Source organism: Motacilla alba, chromosome 5, assembly GCF_015832195.1.
Source record: "Motacilla alba alba isolate MOTALB_02 chromosome 5, Motacilla_alba_V1.0_pri, whole genome shotgun sequence".
In the NCBI taxonomy this organism is placed as follows: Eukaryota; Metazoa; Chordata; class Aves; order Passeriformes; family Motacillidae; genus Motacilla; species Motacilla alba.
Window position 1 is genome coordinate 947399 of NC_052020.1, and position 19323 is coordinate 966721.

The window sequence follows — 19323 nt, forward strand, 5'->3', positions numbered from 1 at the left end:
TTCACAAGTTGCTTTATGGGGTCTTAAAAAGAAGCCTAAATAGAATAGTCAAACCCATGGAAAAATGCTTTAAAAACTTTTCTTCTATAGATCACTTTAATTTTCATAAGGTAGAGGATAGATAATTGCGCTCAGTGACTACTAAAATCAAGTAATGTTTCCCTGTGTATTCTGGGGAGTGCGTGCACATCTGATAGTCCAACCTTGCAGATAAAATCTCTGGCGTTTGCGTGTTTTGCATCTCTCCTAGCCATTGACATAAAAGCCATTATCAGTAGTGTGTCACCAGAGAGCATTCTTGACTGAAAAGCTGCTTCTTCTGAGTTACCAGTTGGTTTTCCAAGCTGGATTGCCCTGAGCTTGATAGTGCTGGTGGCCATTAGGAATGCAAACGGCTTCCCTGACTTGAAGACAGAATTCTCAAGGCTAATCTAAATTCTCATTCAATAGTTTCTCGTTGGCTTTTCGTGAAGACTTCCATTTATTAAGAGAGCAGTTTGGTATTTAATTTCACAGAAAGAGTAATGATCTTTCTAAAAGTTTTTGAATTTTCATCCAAGTAATTAATCTCATCTACGCATAAGCTAAAAGCTTGCATGAATATATTTACTTCAATGAAATTTAACTGATTAGAGAAATGTTTTCATTGTAGAAATTGTGGGAATGCTGCGCTGTATTTACTCTTTACTATTCCAAAAAACATTTTTTAAATGTAGGTAGCAAAATTTTCTGAAGTATTAAAATACCATGATAGATTATGATATACCTAAACAGTAAGGCATAAATTAATATGTGTTTAAATTGCTATATAATAGACCTCCAATACATGTGCCCTTAAAAATTGAGATTTTTTTTTTTTTTCCTTCTGTAATAAGCCCCAATATTTCTTGTGGCTCTTATCCATATCTTTTTTCTTCAGTGTCTTGGTTACAATAGTTTCTTTGCTCAGAACGAGCTCCCTGATACCTTCCTACTGGATGTTCCTTTTTTTTACACATTGAGAGCCAGCTGATGCTCACTGTTGATGGAAACATGAGAGACCCAGAAGCTGACATTCAGTAGGCCATGGCAGCCTGTGGGATGTAGGAAAGGCAGCCTGGTAGCCACATTTCTCTGCATGTCACAGACTCGCACGTGTGTAGAATCGCAAGCTGCACGTTTGCAGTGTCACTTTCTGTAAGCTCAGTACAGGTATGGCTGGGCGCTGGGACAGGCTTCCCAGGGAAGAGGTCATGGCACCAAGCCTGCCACAGCTCGGGAAGCACCTGGACAACGCTCTCAGTCATGTTTAGTTTTAATAGTCCTGCCAGGAGCAGGGAGTTGGACTTCGTGGTGATCCTTATGGGTCTCTTCCAACGTGAGATGAAATGTTCTATGATTCTGAGAAACTGTTTTTAACCAAAAAACCCCAATATTCTCTGACTGCTATGGGAAAATGTATCTGAGTCAATTTTTCATTAAGCACTGAATAAAAAATAAGCTGTGAAAATTATAAGTTTGCATATCAAAGACTGTTTAAATGGAAACTGGAGATTCACGTGGCCCTTGTGATTTTGTTTTTGTTGCTAAGATGAAGACTGAGGGTCAGGTTCTTCTTTGTGAAAACAGAGAAATTGCAGACATTTTAGGGAGATTTTTGTCAGCTACAGAGTAATTTGCTTTCTTGATCTGAGGGAATAAATTATCAGATATGACTTTGTGTAAATAGGCATTAATCTTAATAATATTGTACAGTGGCCTCCCTGACCTTGGAAAGAGTCCTGACTTTGCCTGGATTTATCATGGAGAATCAACAGCAACTACAAGGAATTTGCAAATGTCCTTGTGGGCTCTTCAGTCCTCCAAAGCTAGTTTTTCACAGTCTTACAGGATAGATATTTAGCTTCTAACACTGATTTGTTTGGAAGCTACTCTGAGGAGGAAGAGGGGGAAAATGAGATGGAGGGGAGGCAGAAAATGCAGCTTGATTTCTTGGCTGAGGTATCCATATGTGTTTTCATGCTCAGTTAACTGTGCTTATACTCCTCACTCTAATGTAAATACTGGTTTTATCTAATACTTAGAATATGACCTGGGCAGCATCTGAGGTAAAAGAAATACTAATGATTTTAGATGCACAGAGCTATTTCCCTTACAGGAGAAGACACTCTTTTAATATTTGAAAACATGAGAAGAAAAAAGCCCCAACAATTTAACCTGTATGGTTGTTTTTAAATAATGCATATGGAAAGTATTACTAAAAGCTGCACAGAAACCTATTTATGTTGGTTGGAAACATCCTCCTGAAAATTTGGGGTGCTGCTTTTTACAGTGCAAGTCTTCTGCCCTGCTGTTTTAATTTTAATAACACTTACCCCCCCCCATATGCTGGAGGTGGTTCAGATAGAAGATGGGAAGAATAAGATCTTACCAAGTGGGTGCTAACAGATGCTGAAATATGATCATTACCAGCTGTTTGAGATTCAGTAGCTGTAATATGTTAATGAACTATTAAATTATGCAGATAGAAATCACTGAAAGAGGAATGACATCAAATGGAATTATGTGACAAATATGACAAAATCTCATTCCTCACTCTCCTGTTCTTTTTTAATGGGAAATATTTAATTTAAAAATAGAATTCTGTGTTTATACATTGAAATTCTGTGAAGAAGCTTGCATAAATCCAAATGAATTAATTTTCTTTGTCAACTATGGCTGAAAGACAGATGATGATGTTAAAAGGTGGACCTTAGAAATCCAGTTAAGCATTGGCAAGACACGATCATCCATCAGCCAGTCACAAGTGAAACAAAGTTTTGGGTTATCCCTCCCTAGTTTGCAGTGCTGTTTTCTTCTGTCAGTATGTCTTGCTGCCTCTTGAAAAGATACAATTTTGTATGTCCTGTAGTTTGAATATATTTTATATAATGCTGTTCAATTAACTGATACTCGGGAAAGCATAACTCAGTTTCCTTAAATATTAAAACAACGTTGGAGTTACTGTTTCAATGTTCCTTTATGTTTTATCTGCTCCATTAAGGAAGGCTTGCTTCAAAAGTGTGGTTTAGCAATCAGTATCTAAATTAAACATTAGCAAGGGCTGAGTTGGTCCCCAGCAGGAAGACCTGAGTAGCCACTGCAGAAAACACAAGAAGGAACAAAACTATGGTATGTAAAGTGTCCTTTTATTCCAAGAGAAAAGAGATTTACATTGACTTTTTTCCCTGCTGCATTATTTACTGCTTTCCACTCAGTAGCTCTGCATTGCTGGTCGGAGGGAATGTAATGAAAGTGCTTCCTCTTCTTGCTCTTCCCTGTCCTCTGTTTCTACTGTTACCTACAATGGCAAAAATATATTGTAAGAAAAATGTTAAGAGATATCCCAATACTCAGAGTTATGCTGAGATTAATGTTGATAATTGGAAATAGAAGTTTTAAAGAAGTTTGAAAGTTTATAGAACATGGCTTTTTTTTAAGTGTTGGAAGCTGTGAGCATCAGCATGTGAGAGCTGCCAGAAGAAAATAAGAAACTCCTGTGAGTCTGTTGAATGTATTTAAATGAGGGTTTTTTTCCCCCCAAAACATGGAAAAGGGGGCTCTTTTTATGGGACAGGTTTTAGCTTTGGTCAAAAGTATGTCTTTGCTCTGGTTGCAACACTTGTTTGAGGTTGAAAAGCTGCACTTGTTCTTTACATCAGCAGTATTCCAAGTCAGGTTATGTCAGTGTTTCTCCTGTAGTAACATTAAGTTCTGGCTGGTGCTATGACCTTATAAGTAGCATCTCAATTAGATAAACCCTTGTACATTTACTAATTTAATTTTAAAAAAATAACGAGAAGAATTTAATGTGAATCTCTAAACCAGATTCCCAAAATACAATCTTAGAGAAAACAGTGTGAAAATTTGAAGACAGACATTTTCAGAGACTCTTGAAATAATGCTTTGGTGTTTTGTGGGCCAAGGATGTATCTTTTGACTCTGGAATATTCCTCTACATGTAGATGGAACATGTAAATTCCCATGTAAAGTTTCTTTAATTATTCCAAACACTTAAATTTTACAAAAAAAAAAAAAAAAAGGTGATAAAATAAGTATATGTTTCTCCACTGTGCAAGTGTTATGAGAATAAAATTTTAGTATCTTTTCAGGAACACTTCCGAGAAGTTTTGAATGCTCTAGCATCATAAGAATAAATCATAACACTTAGTAGCTGGTACTATTTACTGTTTGGTCTCCCAGCTTTGGTAGAGTCACTTTCAGGGAACAGATTTGCAGATAGTTATTAGACCATGTTAACTGCACAGATGGTTTGCATTCCTCTGAGCAAGAAAAAACAAAAATAGGAATGGGAAAAGAGAGGGGTAAAGCAGGCTGTGTAATTAAGCAAAGAAGTGCATGTGTTGTTAGGGCTAAAAGATACAGTTTAAAGGAGGAATTTTGCCTGAATAAAATTATTTGCATGCAGTATATTCTAACCTGCTGTATGATTAGGTCAGCTGGGAATGGAAATCCTCTTGGTAACAACTGTTGTTCACAGAACCAAATTTTTACCAGGCTGTAAGACAACAAATATCTGGGTCCACGTGACTCTTTGCAGGGAAAATGGTGCGACTGAAATATCTAATATTCCTCACAAGCCACGCTCTAAAGAGGTTGGAAAAAATCTAGTAAATCTCCTTACACACAAAACCAATCCTCTGATACTAGTTAAAGGAATGGAATTATAACATAAACATCTGCTCCTTGTAATGCAGGGAGTGTTGGAGCCTGGTGGCTTGGAAACAGCCAAACCAGCATTGTCAGGATTAGCTCCTGTGGGACAGCGAGCAATTGAACATTGGGGCTGCTGCAGCCTGTGTGCTGATGCAGAGGAATTTGTGAAAAGTGGCTGATCTTAACGTCTTTGCTAATGAGAAGAAAGAAGATTTTTATTGGTTTTGTAAGCATCTCAGTGATGGCTGGTGCTGAGCAGCTCTGAAGTGTAGCTTTGTTTTAATACTCCTGCAAGGCAGGGGATGTGTTGCTATTCCTGTTTTACAATGGCAAAATGAGATCCGTGGGGAAAACGTTCTGGCTTTTCTGTGAGAGCTCAGCTGTGCAGAGATAATCAAGGAATTATTTTAGGAAGAAAACCAAATCCTCTTTTTTTCCTTTACCACTGTTGAAGGGTACCATGAGCAGCAAGAAGAGAAAAGTAGCCTAAGTGTTAGTCTAAGTTCCCAATTCAACCATCACCCTCTACGGGAGGCCAAAGGATGTGCTGCTGGCTGTGGACAGTTGGGCTTGTGAAGATTGTGTAAAATTAGGCTGGAGAGTATACAGCAAAATACCAATGACAAATCTTCCACTGACTCTAGGTGATGCTGAGGACCTAAATGAGTGGAAATCTGATGTCTGTGGTTCCCCTGCTTGGAGTATTGGAGAACTGGAGAACCTGGTGGTAAATGAAGCCAAAAAAGTGGTGATGGAAGAACAGACACCCCTTGCTTCACAGCTTGCTAGGTCTTTGGCAGGAAAGTGCATTAACAAAGAAATGTTATCAATGCAAAGGTCTGAAGGGACAGAACCTTCTGTAAAAATATTTATTGGAGAAGATTTGGCTCAATTCTCTGATTCTGATCAGCCCACTCTCGTGTAAATCATAACGGATGAGCAAGATCTCATCAGTGTTTCCTTGCATGTGTTTTTTAGACTCCTACATTGGCAGAGGGGCAGCTGCAGGGAGATGCTGATAACAGTCAGAAACACTGCTCTGCTGAACCTTTTAGCAGGCTGCTCTTCCCAAACTAGGATGGAGCCAAACTAGAGTAGGAGTTCCCTTGGTCGGTTCCTTTCAGGAGTGTTTCAATAAGCATTGGCAAATTTTTTGGCCCTGGGTAGCCCAGCCAAAACTTGCTGGGAGCATTAAGCTCTTAATAAGCAGATTATATGTTTTTCTGTTAAGTGAACTTAACATGCAAAAGCAGTTTGGGAGTTAAATCTCCAGCTCTTGTGCACCTGCTGACCTCTTTAACACAATGACCATTGGCTAAACAGGGAAAGAGATTGCACAGGTGCATTTTAGTCAGGTGGACAGGGACGTAGAGGCATTACAAAATTCCAGCCAAATTGTGGCTCTGCTCACGGAAGAAGCTGTGCCTCCTCAGCAGGTTTACCAAATCCTCTTCATCAGGGACAGGAAATAACAATATTGGGGTTTGGGAAATTCCTTCTGGCTAAGGTTTGGAGTTGTTTGTTGGGACTAAGGCAATGAAGCTTAGTTCTGCTGCCAGAGAAATCCCCTCCTGCTTAATAATTTGCTTCAAATAATCTCATAATTATTTCTTTTTATTGGATGAAAATATTCCATATTCCATTTTCCAGGTAAAACATTTAATTCTCTGACATTGCCTCAAGCTAGGATTTGTTTACAAAATTTCTGGAGCCTTTACTGCCATTACCTTTACTTGACTGCCAACTGTGTTTAAGTGTCAAAGTATTAAAGGGCAGCTTTTCTCCAGGAGCAAAGATTAATTGGAAACAAACTGTTAAGAAACTTCATTTGCTGTTAGACAAAATTACTTGTGCTTTGAATATAGAAAATCACTGGTTTTATTGATGAACAGTTATTTCAAAGGAACATCAGCTTCTCCTTAGTCTTCTGTTCAGAGCTGGCTGCTTCTAGAACTTCTTCCTTCACTACTACTGTGCAGTTAATATCCCGACTCTTATGGTAAAATGATTATTTAATTCTTTTCTATTTCAAATAGAGTTTGATTAGCCCATCCCACCCCAGTGACTGATCAGTAATTAATTCGCAAGCCCTGCTGATTTCAAACACCTGCAGGGCAGGTGGAGCAAATGAAAAACCCACTACTCATTTTGGACATAACCTCAGGATTAATGAAATCTGGTATTGTGCTTAACAATTCCTAACAGCACTATATAAATTCAAAATTTAATATCTCACTATTCTCAGCTGTTTTACCAGAATATATTCTTCTGGTATCTATCCTAAACAGTCTCTACTACAAGTAATGATAAATAATAAAGTCCCTGATTGTCTAGTACTAAAGATATTCTACAAAACTGGTGAAATTCTGTTTTATTACACTTTTTTTAGGCATTTTGCTGATGTTTGCTAACACTCCTGGATAATTCTGTTTCAGTTTAGAGCAGCTAGGATTAGTAAGGGATTATGTATATATGAGCTATCTCCTAAGTGCTCTCCTCTATTTATTGCACATTAAATCTAACTGTGGTATCCTTCTGCAGCTTTTAAAAATAAAGGAACCTCTCCTCCTGTCCATTTAAATATAGCTTAGATGAGAATTTTACCTCTGGTAGAATATTTTAATGCTCTTCCAGATCTTTACCTGGCAGAAATCAGTAGGAGCTCCTTTGTTCCCACTCACTTGAGCAGCTTTGCTGTGGATGCCACTGCAGCTGTACCTCTTACCCCTGCACACAGTGACTCAGGGGCAACTCATGAGATGTGCATGTTTCTGTAGGTGCTGTGCAAGAGGCAGAGTGCTCCTTTGACCCGGACTAAATTGGGATGCTGTGCTGGTGAGGGCTGGAACCATTCTTAACAAGGACTCTTGATTGTTACCCTAGACAAAATGAACAAGTTGATTTTCTCTTCAGGATGCGTGATACACAGGGTTATTAAAAAAAATACAAGAAAATTCTTGCACAATTCCAAAAAGGTGCCAGTAAGGGATGGAGCTTTTTTCCCTCTCATCCTTTTTGCTTTGTGGGTTTACCAGAAGCTCATCATCAGGTCTGGGGTGAGGACAGGAAGAAGAAAGATGTGTCTGAATTTTACCAAAGTTATGTTGCAGGAGAGGTAATAAATTTAAAACCTTAGAAGATGTTTCTTTTTCTCTTCTTCTGTGTTGATTTAGCACATTTGCAAGAGGTTGATTTGTGAATCTCAGACCCTTTCAATAATGCTTCTCACACTGAAGTCACAGAGATCTTCAGGGAAATCTGTAGTCTTTTGATGAGAAATTACTAACCAAATTGCCTATTGTATGTTGCAAAATAAATTACATTTTCCATTATTTTCATTTAATTTCCTATTTTGGCAGTAAGTCCAGTTTTTCTTGGCTTCCTCGTTTTCCCTCTTGCTTCTTATTTCTGTTTAAAACTGTATTTCTAGCTTTAAGTTTGTTTCATTCTCTAATCTAGCTGTATTTTGAGTTTGTGGTACTTTTTGTCTTGTTTTGTTGGGGTTTTCTTGTTTCTTTTTTCAAATTAAAATTCTGACTGGACTATAATGACTTAAAAAAAAATCAGACAAGAAAACCCAAAAAACCAAAACAGAAATAACCAGCCAGCTAGATGTTCCCATTCTTTACATCACTGAAGCAGAGGAACAATGCAATTGTTCTAATCTAATGCGATTTCAAAATTTTTTTAAGTTATTCTGCTTTTTAAATTTGCAAAGGAAATGCAGAATGCTGTAAGTTTGAAGCCATTTTTTTTCTGCCGTTCTTAAATTAAGACAATAGAGGAAAATTCTCAGGTAATAGATATTTCTCCAAGTTCCTCATTGCCGGATAGAGAGTGAGCTGAGAATAATAGCAAACCAAAGTATTTGCTGGGTGCCATCTAGAAGTTTCTCTTTGCCTTCTTATGATGCAGCTTGTCCACAGGATTCCTTGTCTCCTTTCAGCATGTTTTTGACTCACTGTCCTATTTCCAAAATTAAGCTAAAGTATCATCTCACATCATTTACCCAAATACCTGCAAAACCAGAGAATTTAATTTGATTGCATCTTCCTTCATTTTTCCTACTATGTCAAGGGGACTTCGTGGCATCTTGATAGGCTCAGTGTGTTATTGATGTTAACATTAGCACAAACCATTGACTTGATATCAAAGATGGGAGAATGCTTCTAATTTGTCATTCATGCTTTTCTGCCAAGAGGAGAAGCTATGTTATATTACTTGACTTTTAAAAAAATTTTTAATAGAAGTGTTGTTTACAAACCTTTAAAATATACCTGCTCCCTGCTGCTGCATTTGACTACATCCAGTGCTCTAAGCATGAGCAGGGCAGTGGCACCTGAGAATGCAAGATGCTTTTATAGAAGAGCATGCTGGCTCTTCAAAGCAGCCCTGTTCTTCATACTTCTTCAGGTTCCTTTTAAAACTGAAACTCATCTCTGTCTCTTGGGGTAGCTTAGGGAAGTTCCTGGGAGTGGGAAGTAGCTCCGCTGTGCAGTAACGCCTGTAAGCATTTGAGAAGCACTTTTTAAGTAGGAGCCCTGTCAAGCAGAGAGGCCCACGTAGCTAAGTGTGCTGCAATGAGGTGCTGGAAGGGGTGGAGCGGCTTACAATGTCTAATGTTGGAAGCACTTAGGAAAAAAGGAAAGGATGTCTTGAGTGAGGGAGCTGTTGCTCTCTAAAACTTCTGTGTTTGCGAAGAAGTGGCCAAACAAAATTCCTCAGAGGCCTGAAAGAACTGAATGGAAGTTTTTGAAGTAGAACTAATCTGAGGGAGCTCAGTACAGCCTGGCAAGCAGAGAAAGATCTCAGTTTGTGTGATTACTGAAAGACGAAGCCTATTTTCAGTGCTTTGAGTTAGGTGACTGTAGAAGAGAGTTCTGTTTCCTTGTGTGAACTTTACATTTGGTGTGACTACTCAGCTCTGTATAAAAAGAAAAGCTGTATGTATATGACTAATTAGCTGTGTCACAGCCTGACAGCTCCTGGCAAAATAGTTTTCAAAATGGTTAAATGCCTTTCATGTTTACTCCAGGTGACACAGATTTGGGTTTATGATATAAAACATACGGAGCTTTCAAAGCCTCTCAGCTGCACTGATGCAAACGCCACTATTCCCAAAGAAAAATGTGGTCTGCTATTCATTAAATGCAGATGAGTTTCCTTTTTTAGTGAGCCCATTAGCAGATGCCTAAATTTAGGAGCACGTGCAGTTACAATCAGTGGAATATTCTGAACCTTATCTCCTGTCTTGCAGAAGACTCCCTGTGCTGTGTCTTTGAGAGGTCTCAGACCCCAAGCCCTGATGTGGAGCCTGGTTTATTCCGTTGCCTTTGCAAACTGTACTTTATATGTAGATCTCCCCTGTTTCCACTTATTTCTTTCACAGTGATAAGGAATTGAGGAAAGTTGTCATTAGAAATTCAGCTTTGTGCCTCAGCATCAAGTAGAAGCAATCTCAATTTTTGGCACAGCTCTGTTTCTGGAATGCAAACTGGTCTCTCATCTGCGAAGTTCTGTTTTCTTCCAATCCTACATGGAAAAAATACTCATTGTAATCAATGAACCTAATGAAAAACTGTTGGTTTTGCAAAATTGGGGTTTAATTTGTACCTTCTTTTCATTTGTACAGCGTTCACCATCATAAAATTTCCTGGGCATTTTGAAAATATTATCACGATTAATTAAAAGAATGGTGGTTATGTGTGATGATAACATGATGTCTTTTTCATCCAAGACAGGAAACATATTAGGCCAGTGCAATAATTCTCACAATATTGCACAGATCAGAGATTATTGGCTTAAACTGGTTTAGCATTTTCCTTGACAATCTAATCTAATGACCATTGCAGGGGGGTTTATTCCTCCTAACTAGAACCATGACCTGAAACAAGGCTGTCACTCTGCTTGTCTGAAAAATTAGGGAGGTAATTGGTAATTGTGTCCATCTCATTCTTGTCTTTCCTTTATTGGTACCACTGCTAGTTCAGGCACTTGCACTGCAGTTTGTGATACTGAGATTTGTGTATCACAACTGAATAAATTCACCAAATCAATTTTCAGGCAGTTTTTGGCAGATTATTATTGTATTTTTAGACTGTTATTCCAAAAATTGTGGTATGTTTGGCTACAGATCAGATTTAAGTTAATGCCTTAAGTACAGAATTATTTGAAATGAGAAAAATAACTTTGCCATTAAAAACCTTCTTCTTTTAACGAAACTTTAAGTTATAGTCAGTAAAAGTAATCCTTTAAGTTATGGTCAATACATAATTATTCTGACCACCCTTTATCTTGGAGGTCTGTATTTAAGAAATTATATGTTACTTTAGATGAATTGATACTGTCTTGAAATCTGGTTTCCAAGTAGAAGGCATGCAGAGAGGTATTGCTTAGGACAAGCTGAAAATTGTGTTTGAGAAAGTCTGAAGGCTTGGAACTTGGTACTCCTTAGTTTTTAATATCCTCATAGTGTGTTTTTTGAAAATCCACCTTTTACACGTTGGAGAAAACAAAAATGTTCCCTGACAAAATACTGATGTCAATGGATACAGAAAGCCTTAAAAGTGCAGTATTGGTACCTGTCAGAGAGTTCTATGTCTTCATCTGAGGGGAAATGGGTTGTACTTGCAAATTTGTATTTCTTTAGATAATCCCATTCCAGTAAATTAGAAGCCTTTACTCTGTTTTCAGGTTGTCCAGGCTTGTAGTAACTTTATGTTAACTTTGCCAGCATGATGCATGGACTTCTCTGGCCTGATTCATATCCATGGCACAGTTATGGCTAAAGGGGAATTTAATAGGCTGGTAGTGAGAACATATCTAGTAGGAACAACACTGCCCAGGATTTATAGTGTTTTAAGATTAGAATAGGCCAGATGGAGTGCATGCAGAAGAAATATAGAGCCTTTAGAAAGGCCTTATTTCTATAAAGTGTTGTTTGTGTGTACTCACATCAAATAGTTTAGCATTGACTCAATAACATAATAAAAATTTCATTTTTCTTACCCATAGTAAATAACCACTATAATGGAATTTGCAGGTTAATTAGTAGTTTATTGCTTTGTGGTTCTGAGAGCTCTTTAACAAGTTCTTTAGAAGTCTCAAAACCCTCAGATTTCTCATAAGACCCAGATTTTCCTGTTTCTAGCGCTGAGCACGTTTTGAGAGTCATCTCCTGACATCTTTCTTCAGTGTTAAATAATTTTGTGTGATGACTTTTCAGGAGCTGTAGGGTTACGAAAGTCTGCCAGGGCAGGAAGCATCCACCTCCTCTGCATGAAGGTCTGTCCTTGTTGGGTGCCAAGTGCTGCAGCAGACTTCTCAGTAGGGGTAGAAATGAGCCAAGAAACAGACTCTCATTTAACAACGTGGAAAGGGGCCCAGTTTATTCTTCTTTACAGCCTAGCCATCCTGACTGACTACAGCAAGCTCCTGCTGTTGGTGTCTCTGACAGACCCTGACTGCTGCTTATTCCTGCTGGAATATGACTGCCAGTATTTCCTTGCTGCCTCTGGCCACAGGCTTTTACCTAGCTCGACTGCGAGCACAGGCTCCAGCAACGGGCCCTAACTCCATCAGACCCAGCCTGAGCTCACAGCAGAGCTTCTGAAGCTGCAGCAACTCTCTTCCATGTTTTGTTCCTCTTGTGTGTCTCTCTGGATCATTCCTTGTTCCTCTAGGTGCTCTCCCTGACCAGCCAACCCACCCCTTTTATCACACTTATCTTTATTAGTCACAGCTGGGACCCATTAAGGGTAAGGCTGTTCTTCTTCTTTGGTAATTAGTACAACTGTGATTTATCAGTGCGAGGTCGTTTGTAATCCCTTCTTCTACACCTACACTAAGCAGCAGAACTATACTGAATTTCCACCCTAATATGCACAATAAGCATGGGATTGTTTATCAGAAAAAGCAAAACAAATGAAAATATATGTTAGTAGCATGCTAATAGCTTATACCATTATGTGTGTGTATTGGCTGCTTAAAATGCAGTAAAGGTAGCATATAAATTAATAACATATAAATTGTGTTTCAAGTTCTAAAAAATTTTGAGATTGAGAGAGTTTTAGCATTTTGTTTTATATGTGCCATCATACACAGTGTAATCCTTAAAGTTTTGTCTGATTGTATATTATTCATTGTGTTATCAGGATTTCTTGACAGCTGTTGAGGAGAGGATTGCCTTTCGTTTGTTGGGGTTTTTTCCCATTCCCTGTCTGTCTGATCTGTCCGGTGTTTACACTAACTACAGAGTGTGCTGGGGTATGCAAAGACTGGATATGGAGCTGAATCCTCTCAGGGTGGTTGTGTGTTTTGTATGGAGTTCACATCAGGTTTATTTTTTCTTAAGATTAGGGCTCTGCTGCTCTGTCATCTGTGCAGACAGAGTCTGACAGGCTCTGTCAGTCTCTCTGAGGAGCCCTGGCAACTTCAGTATGATTTACTAAGCTGTAAGTAAGCAGAAGTAGCAGGATTTAACCCACTTAGATGTTGCATTTTTTCTTAGGAGCACTTCTGCTGAAGTCATTTCTTTGGGAACAAGACTAGAATGCCAAGAGGAATTAACTTGAATATTCAAAACAGTGAAGTTCACTTTTTAGCACAAAGCTATATTGATGTTGACACCTTGCCAGCAGTATTGTGATTTTTTGGGGAGGTGAGAGAATAAGTAAAATAACTTCTTTGAGGGAAGATCTGTTGCTGTAACTTTCAGTTTTTGTCTTCTGAGTATACTTTTCTCCATGGCTGATGCAGTGGTGCATCTTGGTGAGCTGCTTCTGCTGTTGCTTGTCAGTGTTTCAGCACACCATGCAAACAAGGATGTTTTCATTTAGAGGTTCACTCATCTGATACAGGATTTATAGCAGGGTTCTGCATGGGAGCAGCCTTGCAAGACAGGAATTGTCAAACTGCAGTTTTTGAGAATGCTGATAAAGTGTTTTCATGAATTACAATAGCTTTTAAAAGTGGGATTTTCCTCTGTGTATCTTGCTGTGTGACAAAGTTTAGGTGAAGTTTTTCCACTTCTGAGCACTGTATCATGGCTCTGTGATCCAATGCCAGTCTGGGATTTTTACCTGTCACACCGAATGGCCTCTGGCAAGAGGGTATGGATTGCCTAACAGATGAAAGGCACCTGTAGAGGAAAAGGATGAAAAGATCCTTCCTTCCATAGAAATCTGAAAGGCTACTGCCTGCAGGAAATAGAATATAGATCTTTGGAGTGCTGGGAGCCGGAGCCAGAGTTTGAGGCCATTGGGCCTCATGAGAGAGCTGAGCTTTGTTTTGCCTTTAATGATAGTCTGCTTAGATGCACACCATGAGTCCCCCTTGCACGGTGAGGCAAGGCACAGCTGCGGCATCACCTCTGTAATCATGGCCTGTTCCTTCCTCTCTGGGCTGGGAAATCAGAGGGTCAGGCACTGGAGAACATGATCAAAGCCCTTCCTCCTACTCTCTGGCATAATTTCCAGCTCATTCTTCTTTTTGTGAGCAGCCTGTTCCACCTGAGCATGTATCATTTAGTGCAGGTATTGATGTCTTTAGCTTACATAGAGGTATTTTTTCAGGCAGGGTGGTTGTGCTGACTTACTGTATCTACCTTCTTGTTACTGCCATTTAATGAAATCAGCAGATAAGGCTACACTGCAGGCTTTGTATAGCAGTTCTATTTCCTTGGAAGGCGTTTTCACAATGGCTTAGCTTTGATGTGAAACACTGCTGCTTTTGTGAATAGACCTGCAGTCAAATAAGGGATAGAACCAAAATGAAACTTAGGTACTTGTGAGAGCAAACAGCATGTCTGAATCTGTCTCTGCAACTATTTTTGCAACCCTTTCTGACTTGATCCTTTCTCTTGATTGTGAACCTGTTAATAGTAACTTTCCCTAAGAAGAAATGTTGAAATCTAAATGGAGCTGAAAAAATGGGTCTCTCTTAATGAGTTTCAAAGGCTTTCATGGAGATTAAATCAAAGTTATTAATTGATTGTGTTAATTGGTAATAAATGAAAAATTTGCATTCTTCAGAGGTCGTAGAACAAAGCAGCAATCAGACAACAAAATGTCTACCCCTTATTATCTCAGTGGTGTCTTTTGATTTGGTGTCTCTGACTTTGTACAATGAGCAGTAGGGAGAGTGAATTTCTGTTTTGGCAGCTGGTCACAGAGATCAGATGAAGCAATGGATTTATATAAACATTAATTGCATAACTGGGAAATTTATAAGCTGAAGAGATGCAGATGATTTTGGAAAACAAACTGTGGGGTTTGTGACTCAGGTAAGCAGTGTGTGACCTACTCCAGGCTGATGCCATGATCAGGCAGTCTTCTGGAAGGAGACTTCTTTGACCCAGGTGTGCAGCCAGCTGACATCTGTATAAAAAAACCCTGCTACTGATTGATTTAACTGCAGGGAGTCAGTCTGCCAGGAGTTAATACCAGGCTCGTGTCTGGGTACAGCTTTGCATGGTATGTAAAGTGAATAAAGGGAGGACCTCGGGATAACATCTGCAGTGATGTGCTGCAGGTAGCAGGCTTTCTTCCCACAGGAGAAATGGAACTGATCTTTCCTTTTTGGTACAAACTGGGCAGATGAATGTGCCTGCCTAGTGTTGCTGCAGGCAGTACTGCTCATGGGTCACCTTTGGACCTTTGCTCCCTGCCATCATTCTGCAACTGCAGGAGCAAGTGGGAAGGAGGCCTGTCTGTGGGACTTCAGGCCGTGACCTGTTTACTGAGGACAAGACATCAAATGCACTTGTTGACTAGTCAAAAGGCAGCTGATGGTCTGTAATCATTAGTTTTATTTCTTGTAAGAGACTGGCTGAAGAAAGTTGCTTCTCCCAAGAGTTTTCAGCTGAATAAAGGAAAGAAAGGCTTTGTCATCAGAAAGAAAGGCTTTGTCATCAGAGATGCGTGCTTAATTCCATTGATTGGAATTGTAATTGAAAGTTCCTGCTAATGTTGTTTTTTCCTGTAGAGCAATGTATTGAAATAACATGTTTGCTTAGCTTACAAAAAAAAAAAATTACTGCATTTGATAAGTGGTTTAGTAGAGCTTGTAAACTAAATTCACAGATATCCATTACTGGAAAATCTTAAAGTGAGATACAACCTGGATTACTGAGCACTTTTTCAATCATAAAACAGCAAGAGATTCACAGATCAGTTTAGGAAATACTCTCGCTCACAAAATCATTAGATAAAATTCAATATATTCAATGAATGTGTGAGTCTGTGAAGGTAGCTGTTTCTGGGACGGCTCTTCATCCATGAAAAGACAGAGACATCGGTGACCTCCCATGCTGCTGTGATTTTTGAAGTGGTATTCAAATGCTATTCTGCCTTTTTCAAGTTAGGACCTTCGAAAATGAGCTGAGTTTATCCAACTTGTGTAGTTGCCAAGCTCCTCTCTCAGACATTTATCGGTGTGGCAGCAGGGCCTCTCAGAGTAGTTTCCTCCTTTGACTGAGGGTTTAGTTTGTCTTTCATCTTTGAAGAGTTGGAGCTGATTGCCGAATTCAGGCTTGAGACAGTGCTTTGACGAGTAAAGAAACATTTCATGTTTACAGAGGTTGGAACATGGTGTAGGAAGCAAGCACCATTAGTTTCCTGTCAATGTTTTCAGGAAAAAAAAAGGAAGAACATCTCAAACAAATCAAATAACCTAGTCTTCTCAATTTATGTTATTGCATTTTGGGTTCTTTCTAGTAGGAGATCAAAGGATGCTTCCTGGCATTCTTTGGGAATCAGAATTCTGATGGCATATTGTGCTAGTGCATAAACTGTTGTCTTTAGGTGTTTCCATGAAGGTTAAGTCAGCTCTCAGGCCTTTAGGTGGCTCTGGGTGCTGAGGAGGACTCTGGGGACAATTGACAGATTTTCAGAAGATTCACTTTAATTTTTGTAAGTCTCTGTGTTTGTAAGTACAGAGTACAGCCCTTTAGAAAGGAGTTTCCTTCATTTGGTTGAGTCAGTATTAATGTGATTGCTGATAAATAATAATAACTTCCAGAAAAAGATTTTTTTGTGTGTGTGTGTGTGGCTCTGGTTCATGTTGACAAATCGGAGTCAGTTAAGACATTTGATCTTGCTTTACTGGTGTGCTGTGGATTGTAAAGTGCTTACAGAAACAAGGGCTTCTCTTGGTTAGATTATGTGGTCAGCTGTGATGTGTCTGTCACTGAGAGCTCACAAGACACCTTGAACAGACTTTATGTGCAACTAAACATTGAGAATGAATTCTGTGATTTCAGTGTACTGGAGCTCTTCTTAAATTGAGTTCTAGGTATGTCTTTTCCCCTCCTCTCTGTTTGGCATAACAGCCAGAGATGTGGCCTTGTGAAATGAAAACCTTTTCTAATCAAGCAAATACCTCAAAGTGATGATCCCAGTAGCATCATCGCATGCACCTAAATATGGACTAAAAACTCAAATAGGCATCATTGGTAAACTGGAGCATAAAGTTATTGCGTGACTGAAATTGGTTTGCTATTTAGACATGGATGTCTAGTATGGTGAATTTTCTCTGTGTTGAATATGTAGTTTTAAAGAACTTATTTTACATACAAACTTTGGCAGCCATTTTGTGCACTATGTACAGATGCTTTTTTTCCCCTTCAAAACATCAGTAGTTTCCTAGCAAGATAATCCAGACTGAAATTAAATATTTCATCTTAGTATATAAAAGCAAAATAGCATTCTTTTCTGATAAAGCTCTTCCTGAAATTTAATTCATTTAGATTTATCAGTCCTGGTCTTTAGTCAGATTGTGATAAAAAAGAATTGTTTCTACCTAACTTTATTTGACTGTTAAATTTTGAGCCTTATGTGCCAATAGTTACACCGACACCAGAGTATGTGAGGGCATGTCATAGGAAGACTTACAGGCAGCAAGTGGAGCTAAAGTTATACTTTTAAAAATAGCAGATCCTTACTGTTTCCTTTTGTCTTTGTCTCTTGTAGAAGCTCCACCAAAATTGGAAGACAACCCTGCAGAAGCGTTCACGGACTCGTCCCTTTTTGCTCACTGGGGGCAGGAGCTGAGCCCTGAGAACAGGCGGCTCGCCCTGAAGCAGTTCCAATACTACGGCTACAACGCCTACCTGAGCGACCGCCTGCCACTGGATAGGGCCCTGCCGGACCTGCGGCCCAGCGCGTGAGTCCTGGGGTGCCCTCCTTGTGGGCCCACATTGCGGCCTTCCAGCTCTTCTCCATCTGTGGGCCCACACTGCGGCCTTCCAGCTCTTTTCCACCTGCGGGCCACACTGTGACCTTTCAGCTCTTTTCCATCTGTGGCCCCACATTGCGGCCTTCCAGCTCTTCTACCCCTGCAGGCCCACACTTCAGCCTTCCAGCTCTTCTCCATCTGTGGGCCCACATTGCGGCCTTCCAGCTCTTCTACCCCTGCAGGCCCACACTTCAGCCTTCCAGCTCTTCTCCATCTGTGGGCCCACATTGCGGCCTTCCAGCTCTTTTCCACCTGCAGGGCCACACTGTGACCTTCCAGCTCTTCTCCATCTGTGGGGTCCCACAGGGCGGCCTTCCAGCTCTTTTCCACCTACAGGCCCACACTGTGGCCTTCCAGCTCTTTTCCATCTGTGGGGTCCCACAGGGTGGCCTTCCAGCTCTTTTCCACCTGCAGGCCCACACTATGGCCTTCCAGCTCTTTTCCACATGCAAGGCTTACCTCCTAGGTCTGGGTGCAGGTAACGGCGTAACGAGTAATGTCTATCAAATAGATGAAGGCTCTACGTTTCAATTGTCCTCTGAAGCACTGCTGAGCCCAAAGTCAGTCCTGTAAAAGTCCATTGAGTATTTATTAACATTTCTTCAGCATCTGTTGGAAGCTTCTTCTCACTTCCAATTTACATTAGATAGCGGGTGTGTTTTTTCTGCTAAAAGAAGAGCCTTTTAATGCCAGTTTTCAGTTTTATCAGATAATCTGGCTAAATAAGAGCTGCTTTCTTTGAAAGCACAGAACTGCCTGATTAAGGTCAGCTGGCAGGTGAAGCTGGTGAGTTTTAGTGGTGAAATACACCTTTGAGCCAAGCACTGAAAGCCTAGGGATCCTCCTTCCCTGGGCAGGTCTCTGCTCGCAATTACGCGTGCCGGGCAGGATGAACGCATCCAGGGTTATTCCACAATGGCCTGGGGAGCTGGGTGGGACCAGGGAGGGAACAGCCTTCCCTTCAGTGCATCTGGGGCCTGTTTGGGCAGCACTGTTCACACAGTTTGTGCTCAAACTTCTTGAAGCGTTTGTGATATATCTGGTGCTTTGAACAAACAGCAGCTCTGGAGATGGAGAATCAGGTGGAGTGAAAATTGGTTTTTTTGCAGCTTATTAAAAAAAGAAATAATTAAAATAAGTATGCTGGGTACTTAGTGAATGAAACATGATCGTATTCACTTATTCTAACCAAATATTTTAATAACTAAAGCAGTAGTGCATTTTGCTGCACATTAAGTTGATGATAGCAAAAATATATATGAACATCATCCCAGGCAGCACTTTAGCAATATCTATGCTAAATGTTATTATACATTGCATTGTAGAAATATTTTTGTTGCAGATTTGCTGTAATACTGACTTTAAAGAAATCAAAGTCCATGCAATTGTATTTGT

The 19323-nt window shown here is 39.8% G+C and overlaps 1 protein-coding gene across 4 annotated transcripts in view; it reads left to right on the forward strand.

Annotated features, from left to right (window-relative positions):
- GALNT18 (polypeptide N-acetylgalactosaminyltransferase 18) overlaps window positions 1-19323 on the forward strand; it is a 210937-nt gene that overhangs the window by 75584 nt on the left and 116030 nt on the right. For all 4 annotated transcript variants that reach the window (XM_038139175.1, XM_038139173.1, XM_038139176.1 and 1 more), the window contains exon 3: window positions 17664-17856. In XM_038139175.1, coding sequence (XP_037995103.1) covers window positions 17664-17856 — 193 coding nt within the window. The remainder of the gene's footprint in view (window positions 1-17663; window positions 17857-19323) is intronic.